Raw genomic sequence first — 13,626 nt, forward strand, 5'->3', positions numbered from 1 at the left:
ACATAGTGATCGGAACTGTTGTTTCTATGGCAGATACGTTGTAATTAGCCGCTGGCGTAAAGAAATCGGCAGAGACGTAATCTTCCCGAACATACATCCTGACCGCAAGAAAAGTAAAAGCCATTAAGCCGTTCTCGGCAACGGCTGGCTGGCCTTTACTATTGTTGCCACAGGTTGTACATTGACATTTTTTCCTCCTTTGGCGTGTGTTTTTAAAGCGTCGGGTTTTATTACAATGTAGCAAGGTGTTGCCATTATATTGTCTTGGTGACACCTTTAAGCAAAAGCAGTGGGCTTGGCGACAGATGGAAGAAGCCTTCATCCTGCAGTGAACATATAGTAGACAATGGTGACGATGAAGATGATAACACTATATTTTGAGTGGGACGTGCTAGCAGAGGGCCTATAAGAAATGCTAAGAGAGTGCATACGAGAAACTACATTGGGTGCGCTCTATACCTTTCATCAGTACTCGCACTCCGCTTCCGCTAGCAGGGGTCATTGCACTGGCAGTGAAGGATTTCTGAAATAGACTTTGTTCCAATACTCGCCGGAGATTGTTAAGTAGACAACTAAGTGGACAGCGGACATCTTAAGTCTTGTTCCACTTCTGAAGAAGCCGGCGCGAAAGACAGTTTCGCGAAGACAGCATCGAAGTCAAAAACAATGCCGGCTACTTCGCTGTCTAATCAAGATGGCGGCTGAGCAGAGTGCTCGGAAACTGCACGGGAAGGTCGCCTGCGACCAAGAAAACGTAGTCGCGCTTTCTTAGGCGCTTAATGTAAGCTACGTGGTGTTTTTCGTAGGTTTCCACACGCAAAAAAGTTTAATACAGCGATAGTATGTGCTTTTCTTAGCTTATATCTTGTCGACGTTAGGTGGCGCCAACTGTCGAGTCGCATAGACGATTTCCATTTTCCTTCCATTACTTGCGCCCGAAGTTTTGTTGCTGTCACTGCAGCGTATTCTTCTCTAATGCTGATGAATGTTGGAACAAACCTTAATGACTAGCATGTCGAACATGGTCTCATGTAACCTCGTACCTGTTATGCCCGAATATAAACAAACAGACAAACAGGACGCAAATGAAATTGTTTCGTTTTGTTACACGAGCGTTGCATCGCTTACACTTCTTAGTTTTTGGCTTCGTTATTCAACGTGAAACTCCCGTTAAACCGCGCACGACCATTGAAAAGTACGTAATTTCGTTATATCCGCCGAATTCGTTAAAACGAGGTTACCGTCAAACGTCCTCGGCAGGCTTTCCGAAACGAGCTCGCGCCGTACCTGCGCGGGTGCAGCGGAGGCCAGAGCCCAGACACCGGCGGCCGCCATGACGTTGGTAACTCCGGGCAGGCGGCGTGCGTCGTATCCCCGGAAGTAGCCCTGGTTCTCGAGGCGCAGCCCGAACCGCTCGACCACTTCCGGTCCCAGCAGCGCCGGCAGGAATTCGTTGTACGTGATGAACTGCATCTCGGCGCCCACGATGCGGCGAGCTTCCTGCAATATCGCGGAGGGCACAGTGATTAGGCACAAGGCGGGATTGGCTGGTGCAAGCGAGGCGAAGTCGCAGAACTTTCGGGCTTTTAGCAGTCTCCAGCGAAGCTGCCTTGTCAATAGGTTTCCGCGCGCGCTCTATTTACACCACGTGTTTCGAAAAGTGGCGCTCGGGACGGTGCAGCTGCGTCAATATTTGGAAGGCTACGCAAATAATACGCACGACATGCAGTACGACAATTTCACGTATTTCATATCATTCCGCGTGAATTCTGTGACGGTAAAACGGAGGAAACACGGAATTACTTCACTGCGTTTGAATCGTTTTGGAATGGTAGGTGCCGCCTGCGTCTGCGAATACTCACCTCCACTTATCCCGTTTTGTTCACGTATCGCTTACAGATTCCGCATCAATTTCATGAGAGGGCTCTGTGACGCGGCGCTGAATTGAGTATAGCGTCATGCACACAGGCTTTAACATTTTGTGTCTGCATGCATGTGCTGTCTCATCATGTGTCGTTCTCACCTGTGTGCGCTGTCTACAATACTACAACCTGCTTTCACGTTTTGTATCTGTATGCGCACGTTACCTTGTCTACTTATACTTCTCATCCGCGCGTCTGACATCTCGACCTAAATCGGGGCCTCACGTGCTTCGTCCAAAGACTCATTCTGTATAGTCTATATAGCGTAGCCTGTTCTCGCCTTTTATACCCGCATGCTCGTTTGTATATCGAATGAAATCGGGACGTCGTTTAATTACTCTTCTGAGCTCTTTCTTTATTATTATAATCGCATTCAATGAGATGTTGGCGCCTGTAGACGGCGCTCGCGCTACTCCACTTTTTCTTAATGGACAGATAAGTACCAAACGAATGCAGAGGTTTGAAGCAAAGAATGCGCAAAAGAATATACCGACACCAAATTTAAAGGTCACAAATATGCAAACACAATTACACAAAAACCATATCTCCCTGAGCAGTCTCTAAATAAGAGTGTTCATTCGGTAGTAAAAATGACGTCCCTCGTTAGGGCCGCGTTCCCCTCGCGAACACGGCACTCGCAACCGCGCCCACAAGAGCCACGGAAAATCACGGTGACACGGCAACAAAGGTGATCACGGAAACACAAAATATGTGCAAAGACTCTTCGCGGTCGCTTTTCTGAACTTTATTTTTGTTTCATATATTTACTTGCTTAACTACGGCTGTTTGAAAAAGAACCCCTTTGTATTCCTTTTTTTTTATTTCAATGTATATAAGCAAGATATTGCAGACGAGTACTGAGGAAGCACGCAAGGTAGATGAAGCTCGTGAAGGCTGTAACACGAAGGTATACAAAGGAAAACTCACACGGCTATCTCCGAAAAAAAAAACGAAAAGAAAAAAAAAAACGCCAAAGCTTCACAAGTGACGGAAAGTTCGTCCTGGTCGGGGGTCGAACCCGGCAACAACATATTTTCGGGGTGGTCGCTCTAACCATCTGATGGGGAGGGGGGGGGGGGGGAGCATTTGCTAAGTGTCCACCTAGTGGACAAGTCCATTTCGTCTGCTGCTGCTGAAGTGCTGATTGGCTGGAGAGCCTGTCTCCTTTTGACGAGTACCCCAGCCCAGCCAATCGGAACTTCAGCAGCAGCAGACGAAATGGACATGTCCACTAGGTGGACGCTTGCAGAATACCCCACCGCCAGGAGGCTATACAGCAGACTGACAGAGCGAGGCCCGATCAAACGACAACTCGTAGCACAGGGACGCTGAATATGCCATGGCGTCTATTCGTGTGCCGTCTCTCACCTGGAAGGTTCTCTCGTCGTCCCACTGCGGGTTCAGACCCTGCAGGCTTCGCGCCACCCGGTTGTGCTCCCTGAGCCACACCGTGTGCATCATGGCCAGACCCAGGTCGGAGTTGATGCGCGGGTCCCCGCTCGAGAAGCAGGGCGGGTCCTGCGAACCGCGCCGGCAGTCGAGCGTGGACAGGTCGGCCGGAGGGAGCTCCTCGCCTCCCTGCGTCCGCTGGCTGAGCAGCTGGCCCGCCTCGAAGGCGCGCAGGAACTTGGCCTCGGCCTCGGACGAGCCGTAGATGGTAGAGCCGTCCAGGAATGACGTCACCTGCGGTCGCGGCGCCATTATTAATAAACGGGAGACAACGAGACGAGGACGACGAAATGCAGACGGAGCTAATTTAGAGGAGACCCCGCAATGTTTCAGCTGCGTGCGGCGACCGCGTTTCGATCTGGATAGAATTCAGGGCCCCTATTAACGAAAGGTTCTTACGCTAGTAAAGTTCGTAAGAGCAAGAACAGTCCAATAGCGACAGCAAGTATATCATAAGTGAAAGCCGCTGGCCAATCAGGAAAAAGTTCTTACGAGCAAAACCCTTTAAGGATTCGGCTCCAGCAGCATTGGCTCCACTTGCCGAAAGATACGTGCGTGTCGCACATTGTGTAAGACTCGTCCATTTTGTACATGCTTGTACACTGTGGTCCGCTGTTAAAGGGAACACGTTCAGTGTAAGAGCACGCGCGATTTTTGTTCCCTCTCGCAAGAGGACAATCACTCGGCTTTGCAGCCGATGACTTGTGGTTGGTGGCGCCATGGCATCCTTCTACAAACCAGTGCAGTGCATTGCCACAACCTCGGCCGGCAGTCGAAGCTAAAGCGCCAGCAATGTGATTGCCGCACAGTGTGACGGTGTGCCGCATTAAATATTTTCTCTTGTTAGGCGTCAATGATGGTAGGCGGAGAGTGGTATTAGGCGCAATGCTTATCAGTACAGAGGAGATACACATAGTGCCCCGTGGCTTCGGGGCTATGGCGATCTGCTACTGAACACAAGGTCGTCGATTCGATTCCAAGCCGTGGTGGCCGCATGGGGATGTAATTGGAATGACAATAAACGCGTGTGTACATTTCACTGCAGGTGCCCATCAGGGAACGGGAGGTTCCTCTCTTAAATGCGACAAATGTAATTCGCATTGTTTGAGCGATTGCCTAGTGCACGCATTTCTGGCGTTTCGCACATGTTCGAACATGAAAACCGAAGCTAGCCTCGAGCTAAAGCTTCCGCGTGAGGCAAAAAAAAAAAAAAGCTATCTCGTGTGAAAGGCTATACAGTTGAACCTCGATACATCGTACCCGAATATAACGAATTATCGTATATAACGAACAGCTGTAAGATCCCCTTGAAAAGTTTTTGTAAAAAGTTTCTTTCATATATCGAATTGTTGATATATCGAACTATTTCGCGATCCTCCTTCGAGTTCGATTTATCCGGGTTCGACTAGTGCACACAGTGCGTATACCTGGTTGTTCTGCTCACGTGGTCCCAGTCCGCACGTCTCCCGAGGGGCGGCGCTGGAGCGCACGTACTCGAGGCAGCGCTGGCCGAAGCGGCCGTAGTACGGGTCCTGGGCCGGCACGTCGATGGGCAAGCACTCCGGGTGTTCGAAGCCCTCGGCCACGTCGCAGCACTTGATGCGTGACCCTTCGAAACCTGCGGTATTTTACAAGGGACCGTTGAGCCTGCCGCACGCTCGAATGTCTATGACTGCACGTATACGAAGCCAACAGACAATGAAGCCAGAGAAGGCAAGGGAGAAATTAACTGTGATGTGATTTTAATTGAAATGTAAAAGGAATAGGAAAAATGGAAATGAAAGTGGCAACAGTCCACTTTCACCCACACATTTTGCCCGCACATTTCACTCACACGTTTTCGCACTGCGCGCGCGCAATGCTGATGATGTCGGTTCGACTCCCACCTGCGGCAAGTTGTCTTTCCGTGAATAGTTTTCGTCCCTTATATTGATCGCTTATAACCAACTGCACGAGGATCAGATACTTTTTCTTCGTTTGTTCCTATAATTAAAAAATATTTAACACCGGTAGGTTTGTAACCGGAACTGCAGAGCGTGGAGTGGAATTCTCACTCCAAACGTCAGTATTTTACGCTGATATTTCACTTGCATTTATTTATTTATTTATTTATTTATTTATTTATTTATTTATTTATTTATTTATTTATTTATTTATTTATTTATTTATTTATTTATTTATTTATTTATTTATTTATTTATTTATTCATAGTATACTCAGGGCAGATGTCGTAGGAGAAGCGATCGAGTGGGTTACGAAAATACACTAAAATTCACATGTTATGATAAGTTCCTGATTGCGCAATTAGAGGTAAACAAACGTGCCATATTGCAATAAAACAAAACGATTTCTATTATATTTAATCGTAAAATAACGGATAACAAAGAAAGAATGAAGTGTAGAACACACACACACACACACACAATAGGTACAGTACAATGCTAGTGAACACCTGGGTACAGTATAGTACAATGTGTCCATTGCTAGGACAGTTGATGCGAAAGTGACTCGCATACTGTACGCGTATACGTACCGGCGCTCTGAGCCGTGTGCGACATGTCGTGGAAGACGAACTTGCCCCAGGCGATGGTCATCATGGAGGCATGGTCGTGAGGCCGGTCCTGATCCAGGAACATGGACGCACTGACGGTGCGCGCGCTGGGCAGCTGCCGGCCGCGCGAGTCGACGCGAAGGGAGCTGATGCCTGCGAGAGGATGAGAGAGTAAACAAGAGAAGGCAACAACTCAAGAAAGTTTTTTTCAAAAGTTACCTGAGGCTAGATTGAACACATGGCAAGAGCGCAGGGAAGCGCGAGCTCTGGAGTTTTTGCGAACACATCGGAAACGAAGAATTCACTTCCAGGAACGGCCGCTCAAGCCTCAAGACACTGAGATATGTAGCCGTATCACGTGTGCAAACAGCTTGTTGGAACACACGCAGATACCGAGATAAAAGCTGTTATATACATCTACCCTCGATGTAACGAAAATATTATAAAGAATTATCCGATATAACGAAGTGAGTATAAAACGTTCCTTGCCAATACAGTCGAACCCGGGTATATCGAAACTGATGGGGATCACAAAAAAGTTCGATATATAGGTAATTCGATTTATAAAGTAAAACTTTTATGCGAAAATTTTGAAGCGGATTTTACAACTGTTCCATATACACAATAATTCGTTATATGTGGGTCCAAGACATCCGGGTTCGACTGAATCAACATTTAAATACGTACGGATATAACGAATACCACATATAACGAAGAATCCTTGTTTTAGATGTGAATTTCTTATAACGGAGCTTCGACTGTAGGTGTTTATTTCTGTTTCTCGTTTCGTCAGACGCAAGCTGCTCGGGCGGTATATGCGGGGATATTGCTTGAAAGATACAATGTCAGAAGCACAGTCAGAATACATAATGTGTAAATTCAGAGTATATGCTACATCCGCCGCGTCAGCTCAGTGGCTACGGTGTTGTGCTGCTGATGACGAGGTCGTGGGTTCGATTGGCGACCGCACAGGCGGCCCTATTTCGGTGGAAGCGAAATGCAAAAACACTATAGTGTACCGTGATTTGGGTGCAAGTCATAAAACCCCAGGTGGCCAAATTAATCCGGAGCCCTCAACAGTGGCGTCTCCTCTAGCTGCTGATTGTGGCTTAAGGACGCTTAAGTTTATAAACGTTATACAGTGGAAACATTGTGCGCGATGGTTCATACGTTATAAATGGTGTGTTGCTTGGTGTTTGTATTAGGTGGCCGGTAACATTTGTACTTAATACGCCCAAGTACTGAAAGAACGACATAATAGAAACACGACATCCCATCACGAGAACTGACCACCAGTGCTCCAACAAGGGACGTATCTTCAGCTAGGAGATGTTGCGCAAGCAAAACCTTTAGCGTATTGTTGCTGCAGGCGTGCGACCTATGGACACCTTAAATATGTGATAAAAATTAATAACACTGCAAGTGGTGTGCACGAAATTAAGTCCATCTTTACCATCATTAGTTCAAGCGCCACTTACACCCTATAATGTTCGTTCTGCCACAAACAATACATCGATGGAACAGGACAGCCAATGTACAAACGTACGTTATAGATTAGGAGGACACGTTACAGACACGACCAAGGTACTTGCTAAATACAGTGGCTGAGCATTTGAACCTATCAGGTCACAACTTCGAAGAAATTAAGCTTCACATTCTGCAGTCACACTTTAACCTCTGACATAGACGAGTCCCCTTGTCGAAACCATGGCTCAAGAGACATTCTTTGCTCGATTACTCGTGCTATATTTAGATATCGATATTCCCCGAGGACTAAGACATCACATGGATATCAGAAAACTGGATACCTTGTTAAAGGTCGTAAGTACGTCGCCGCTTCGGGACCTTAGTAAAGTCACGAATTGTATGTCGCCGCCTTCGGGTCTCGGTAGAAGACGAAATGTACACGCAAGAGAGACCATCGAAACCAACAGGTTCGGTGATAGAAAATGTTTGACATATAATAAGGCAGCCAATTTCTTGTCTGTGGGACCATTATAAACTTTATTTTTTTTCTCTCTCTCTCCACATTCGATACTCTCGCAGCGCTCACGTCGCGAGCACCGAAAGTGGTTTCTGCGTTTGTCCCGTTCGTCGTCGTGGACTCTGCGAAAGTTTCGCACTTCGCAATACGGCTTAAGACAGTGTCGAGTGTGACATTCTAGGCCCGTATTCACACGAAAATGTCCTTACGTCTAAATTGTTTTCGAGAGCACGTGCCAGCCTATTGTTGTGGTGCTAACACATATTAGTGAAGGCGACTGGCCAATGACAAACGTCTCTTACGAATGAGAAGCTTTGTAAGTTCGGTCCCTTATCATGATCACCATCACCACCTTCTTCTTCTTTCGCCGTAGCTCAAGGTGCTGATGAGTGTCCGAATACAAGAACATAAACATGTTTCCTATTTCTTTCTTTCGTTCTGTCCTTCTTTCTTCGTCTTCCTCATCTGGCTTCCTGCTGTTCTGGTGAGATGAATTTACATACCAGCTCGCCTGAATTTCGGTTTTGATGAGCACAAAAGAAGGATCATTGGTAGAGCATAGTTGCTTCGTCACGCTGTGTTTGCTTCCTCCCGCAATCCATGCACCACGTGTCGGCAATTGAAGCGCCTTCTAGACGGGAGAATCACCAGCGCGAGAGAGATCGGTATAAGGAGGAAGGTAAGGATGCCAACTATAGACGAGCGTCCGGTTTGCTACCCTACAAGTAGGAAAGGGCACGAAGATACAAGAAGGGTAACGAGGGAGAGAGCGAATTTTGTCGCGCACACATGCCAACGCTTGGCACTCGAGACAGTTGCTCAAGCCGGCAGGCTTCATGAACTGAAGCATCGCTAGAATCATATTCGGTGCCGGTTGCGTTTGTGGTCCCGATCCTATAGGATCTTTCGCTTCTGAAAGACGTCATAGCCAGCATACGGGTTCCATGTATTATTGTTCAAAAAAGAAAGAAAGAAAACATGACTACGAGAAAGCATCGCCAGATAACTTTAACTGTCTAGGATTCATACACGCGAGAGCGACAACACGTGTTCTCGGGTACGTTTCTGACGTCGCCGGGAGGACATTCATTATACGCGGAGCGTGGCCGGAAAGCGAGGTAGGAAAAAAACAGCCTCCTCGGCGTTGCGATCGGAGGTGCGTAACGGCCACCTTGGCCGCGTAACCCGGTGCGGAAAAACGATGCCGCTACGTGCGTCAAAGCGCATACGTACCGTATATACCTTATGGATATAGCTTATGCATATATATATATCGTATGGATGGTTTGCTAGTGGAGCGGGAAAGGGTAAGTGAGGAAGCCGAAAAAGCCTATATCGCTCCTTCTTACTACATGTCCCGTCGTGTCGTCCAGAGCTCATCCCCACGGCAGCACAGTCATCTATCTTTGACAATACGCCTGACCCGATTGAACGACGACCCATTCTTTTGTTGTTGTTGTTGTTTTTGTTTTCCTTTCGAACCGAGTGCACGTGGGCTTAATTTGTATTACGCCGGCTCAGCGGGTGGTTCTCGAGCGGGGGCCCGTCCTGCCGCCTCGGCTTCTCATTGTTTCTCACGGTGTCCGTCGCCATTAAAGACGACAGGTAAAGATTTCTAACTGGGTCTACCGTGTACGTTCCCCCTCCTTTCCGTTACTGCGTCGCCGTGTCGCGTTGTAAAGTCGCCTCGTCATCTTCAGCATTTCTCTCAGCATGCAACCATGAAAAACGAGATATCCCCTATGCCGCCACACGGTGATTGAAGTCGCAACAAAACTCATCAGAGAGGATTCGTGCAGTACAACAGCAAGATGTTATAAATTAAGCTTGATATCCGTTGTTCGAATTGTATATGGGGGTGGCGACCTCTGTCAGGCAAGTATGCCTTTAGTCCTCGCCTACCTCTCGCCCTTTCAAGAAAATAGAAAGCATTCATTCATCCATTCATTCGCTTCCATGCGGGGTATTCGGCTCACCTTTGATCTTAGCGGTTCTGTCTGTTCATGTATCTCAGTGGCGTAATCAGGGCGTATACAGTAACCGACTAATATGACGTCGTCTGCATCGCGATGAATTTCTGTTTAAGAAGATGGCGACTTCTTGCCGTGAGAGATGGAGGAAGCAAACAAGATGGCGACTTATTGCCGTGAGAGACAGCTGCGGTCGCATGACGTATATTCTTGTGAGCTAATAGAGGCAGGAAGCGCTGAAGTTAGCCGATTTCTTTTTACATTTTTCGGCTCTCCTTTGGGTCAGCAGGTCAGCCTCTCGGACGCAAGAGGAATGAAGGCCCTTCGGGGGTCAAGGCCTGTTTGTGTTTCACTTTCGACTGGAATTTGATTTCACGCGCGATTTGTCTTCTGTTCCCGGTTTCTTAGTTTTTTCTATTATTAATTTAATCTCGAAAGCGTTGGACCGGGTGCGCACGAATGCGTCCCAGAAAGCGGGTCAAGATGCGCATCGACTTGCGTTGGCTCGTGGTGACTCGACGGCATTCGCACGACTTCGTTGCGCGAGGTATTGCGAAGAAGAGAAAAGCGAAAAGGGCCACGAATTGAGCGACCTTGTCCCCGCGATTCTCACAGGTATTTGCATTTCAAGCGGCACACGGGGGCTGGCTGCAATGTGGGCTTCTTGCAAGTGCGTGTAGCAGATATATGCTGAAAAGGGCCTGTGGTATGTAACTGGTATCGATGCCCATGGTCACGACACCGAAAAAGTCGCCACGCAAGGTCGAGTGCGTTGATTACAGACGCGCGGCACTGATTCACAAGGTATATTCTTTTTATGGTCTACTTAGTTAATCTCTTTTGTAATCAACGTGTTGTGGCAGTATATACAAATCCATCGGGCTACAACTTGGACGATAGTGAAGAAGCCTGATAAGAAGATATGACTGCGTAGCGAGATATGGAGCGGAAATGTAACAAAATACTCCTAGTTTCGACAATTGAGGAAGTAATTAACCTGGTGAACGTGGCTCACAACTTGCGCGATGAGGATGGTTGTGCGTGATCGCATGCACGAAGTGGACGCGAGGATCGCCGACAGTCTTCCAAGCTAGGTTCTGTGCAATTGGGGAATACAGAACACAAAATGCTCGGGTACTTAGATTTCGGCAATTTAGCTGCATGTTTCGAAACCCCATGGGGGATGGTCGAAGTTATTTCTGAGCTTTCCTTCGCTGCGACCTTTCATAAAACACACAATTTCATTTCAATTTTAATTTGCTGGCGTGCGGCTTCCGTTCTATTGGAACAGTGCAAGGTTATAGTTCCTCCTCCCCCTCTATAGTGGCGTGAAGTAACTTTGCGAATGTTGTTAGAATGCCGAAGAATGGCAAGTTCTTGACGTCTTTTGCTCTTCTTGCCTCTGCTATGTCCGTTCGTTTACAAACTTGCGGCTTGTCTACACCAACAGTACACCGCTGGTGTAGACTGCTGGTGTAGACACGGTGGTCGTGTAAGGGATGGTGGTGTTAATTTTGGGAGCTGAAAAAACCGCCAAGTTGTCTCTGACTGGCTCAAAAACGCAAACATGTCGGAATTCGACAGCATGACGGGATTATCCGAAACAGCACCCCGGAACTCACGAAACCGGCGGGAGCACCGATATATATCCGGGTGGCGCCCAGAACCGCTGTCATTAAAGTCATAGAAGAAAGAGAGAATTTACGAGGGTGCATGATGTCACAGAGCCAGCCTTCGCAAGCGAACTCTTCGTGAACCCGTCCTCTTCGCGTTTCGGCTCTCCCGTGCCTCCAAAAGTAGGCTTAACACGTGACCTCCCAACCTCCGCTGCACCAAGGGTCAAAAAAGCTTTTTTTTTTTTTCCCTTTTTCCACGGGGCTGCGCTCATGGGTTCTCTCGGCGGACTCGGCCCGGTAACTTTGGTTTCCGGTAGGTTTTAATCGATGCATACTTGCATACTTGTACGTGTGCCCTGCCAATACCTGTGGGCACATCTTCTCCCGATGTGCTCGTGCAACCATGGTCGTTTGTTGCCGTGTATACATATCTATTCCTCGTTGCAACATGCGAGTACAGCAGCCGCACACTACCGTCGCACCCGCTGTAGTTCCGGAAGAGCGCGCGCTGAACGCCGCCGGATCGGGAGACAAGAGTCCTAATACACGCTGGAGACTCGCCGAGGTCGCGCGATTAAGTTTCGGTCGCAGAGCGTCTGGTCGTATATAATATGGCCGCAAACGGTCGCTTTAGTCGAAAAAGCGCCTGTTTTTGGTCAGTCAGTCAGTCAAGTCAAGTCAAGTCAAGTCAGTCAGTCAGTCAGTCAGTCAGTCAGTCAGTCAGTCAGTCAATGACTGTCACTGACTGTCAGTCAAGTGAAAGCAGTCATTCAGTTTTTCTCGATCGCCTGTTCACGTGAATGAGGCCTAAAACCAAACTGCGACATGATCGCGCGCTGGGCCCGACTTTCTTCGACTTCATCGCGGCGTTCACTGCCGTAGTCTCCTTCCTTCCTCATAGACAAACAGAAAACTGACCGTCACAATGAGCACTGGTCGCTCGTGGGTCCAGGCGTGCACGCAGGAAGTGCCGTGGAGTGAGACGCGGCGGCGAACCCGTTGCGTGGCCCACGTGATCGAGGGCCTCCGCGGGACGAGCTGCGGGCAAGGCCGTTCATTTACATCTCTCGCGACCGGCCCCGCGTTCATCCTCACGGCCGACGGCAATCCGCGTTGGATAGCTTGGCTATCCGGCCGGACAGACGGTGTTGGGGGGTGGGAGGAGGGCGAGCTCGATTTCTGCGCGCGTAATATCTCTAACTGCTGTCTCGCCTCGACGTGACCGCGAGTCCGGACGGCTTATAACAACGCTCGTGTCACGGGTCGAGGCGTCCGTTGCCGCGCGAGCACGGCGCGGCAACTAAGGAACTAGCTGGCTGTCTCCCGGGTGGCCCGCGCACCTCGGTGTCCAGTTCTCACTGCTGGTTAATTAACGAAGCGCACCCGTGCTTTGTTCTCGCCTGTTAACTGCCGTAACTCAGGGTCACTAACTAGTTTTACAGGCCTTCATTGTTCGTCGTCTCATAAGACGATGCTGTGACAGGGAGAGAGTGAGGGTGACCTTAACGTTGCCGCCGCAGCAGGAAGCAATTAAAACTACACCCACGGAATGATAGCTTCGGGCAAGTGGCAGCGAGTTGCCGTATGGTTAAGTTGTCGAATGAGAAAGGTAAGAAGGCTCATCTGAATATAATTTCTTTGGCGATGCGGAAGCCGTAAGTCGTTTGTAGATGTGGTGATCCTACGCGGTCATCGGCGTATGCATGCATACCGGTGCGCATAGCGCTTCTTACAAAAATCACCAGGGGGAACTTTCGCGCTGCGATCGCTCGGCTGCCAGTGGAAGAAAAGTTTGTACTAGTTGTGTACACGGATTCATCCAATCTTCGTGCTTGTGACGTTCTTGTGGCGCTATTTGTTTACATTTCATTTTTACAAATCTTCCAGCGATCGCAGTTTGTCTAAAGAAAGCAGGGCAACGAGTCTCGGCGCACGTGCTTAAACATTGCGAATATTCGCGTTTATAACGCAATATATTGTCCACAGCGATCAATTTACAAAGTCACAAAGCCGTTCGAAGCCAGAGGGACGTAGTCTATCCGAAGCCATGTACCACCCATCATTCTCGCTCTTGGGGGCTATTGTGTACACCTAGTGGACATGTCCATTTCGTCTGGTGATGAAGTGCTGACTG

At 48.5% G+C, this 13,626-nt stretch overlaps 1 protein-coding gene across 1 annotated transcript in view; it reads right to left on the reverse strand.

Annotated features, from left to right (window-relative positions):
* Positions 1 to 13,626, reverse strand: part of LOC119466107 (probable oxidoreductase PXDNL) — a 47,001-nt gene that overhangs the window by 22,696 nt on the left and 10,679 nt on the right. The window contains 4 exon segments of the mRNA XM_037726591.1: positions 1,288 to 1,500; positions 3,291 to 3,605; positions 4,799 to 4,989; positions 5,905 to 6,075. Coding sequence (XP_037582519.1) covers positions 1,288 to 1,500; positions 3,291 to 3,605; positions 4,799 to 4,989; positions 5,905 to 6,075 — 890 coding nt within the window.

The sequence above is a fragment of the Dermacentor silvarum genome, chromosome 10 (genome assembly GCF_013339745.2).
Source record: "Dermacentor silvarum isolate Dsil-2018 chromosome 10, BIME_Dsil_1.4, whole genome shotgun sequence".
NCBI lineage: Eukaryota > Metazoa > Arthropoda > Arachnida > Ixodida > Ixodidae > Dermacentor > Dermacentor silvarum.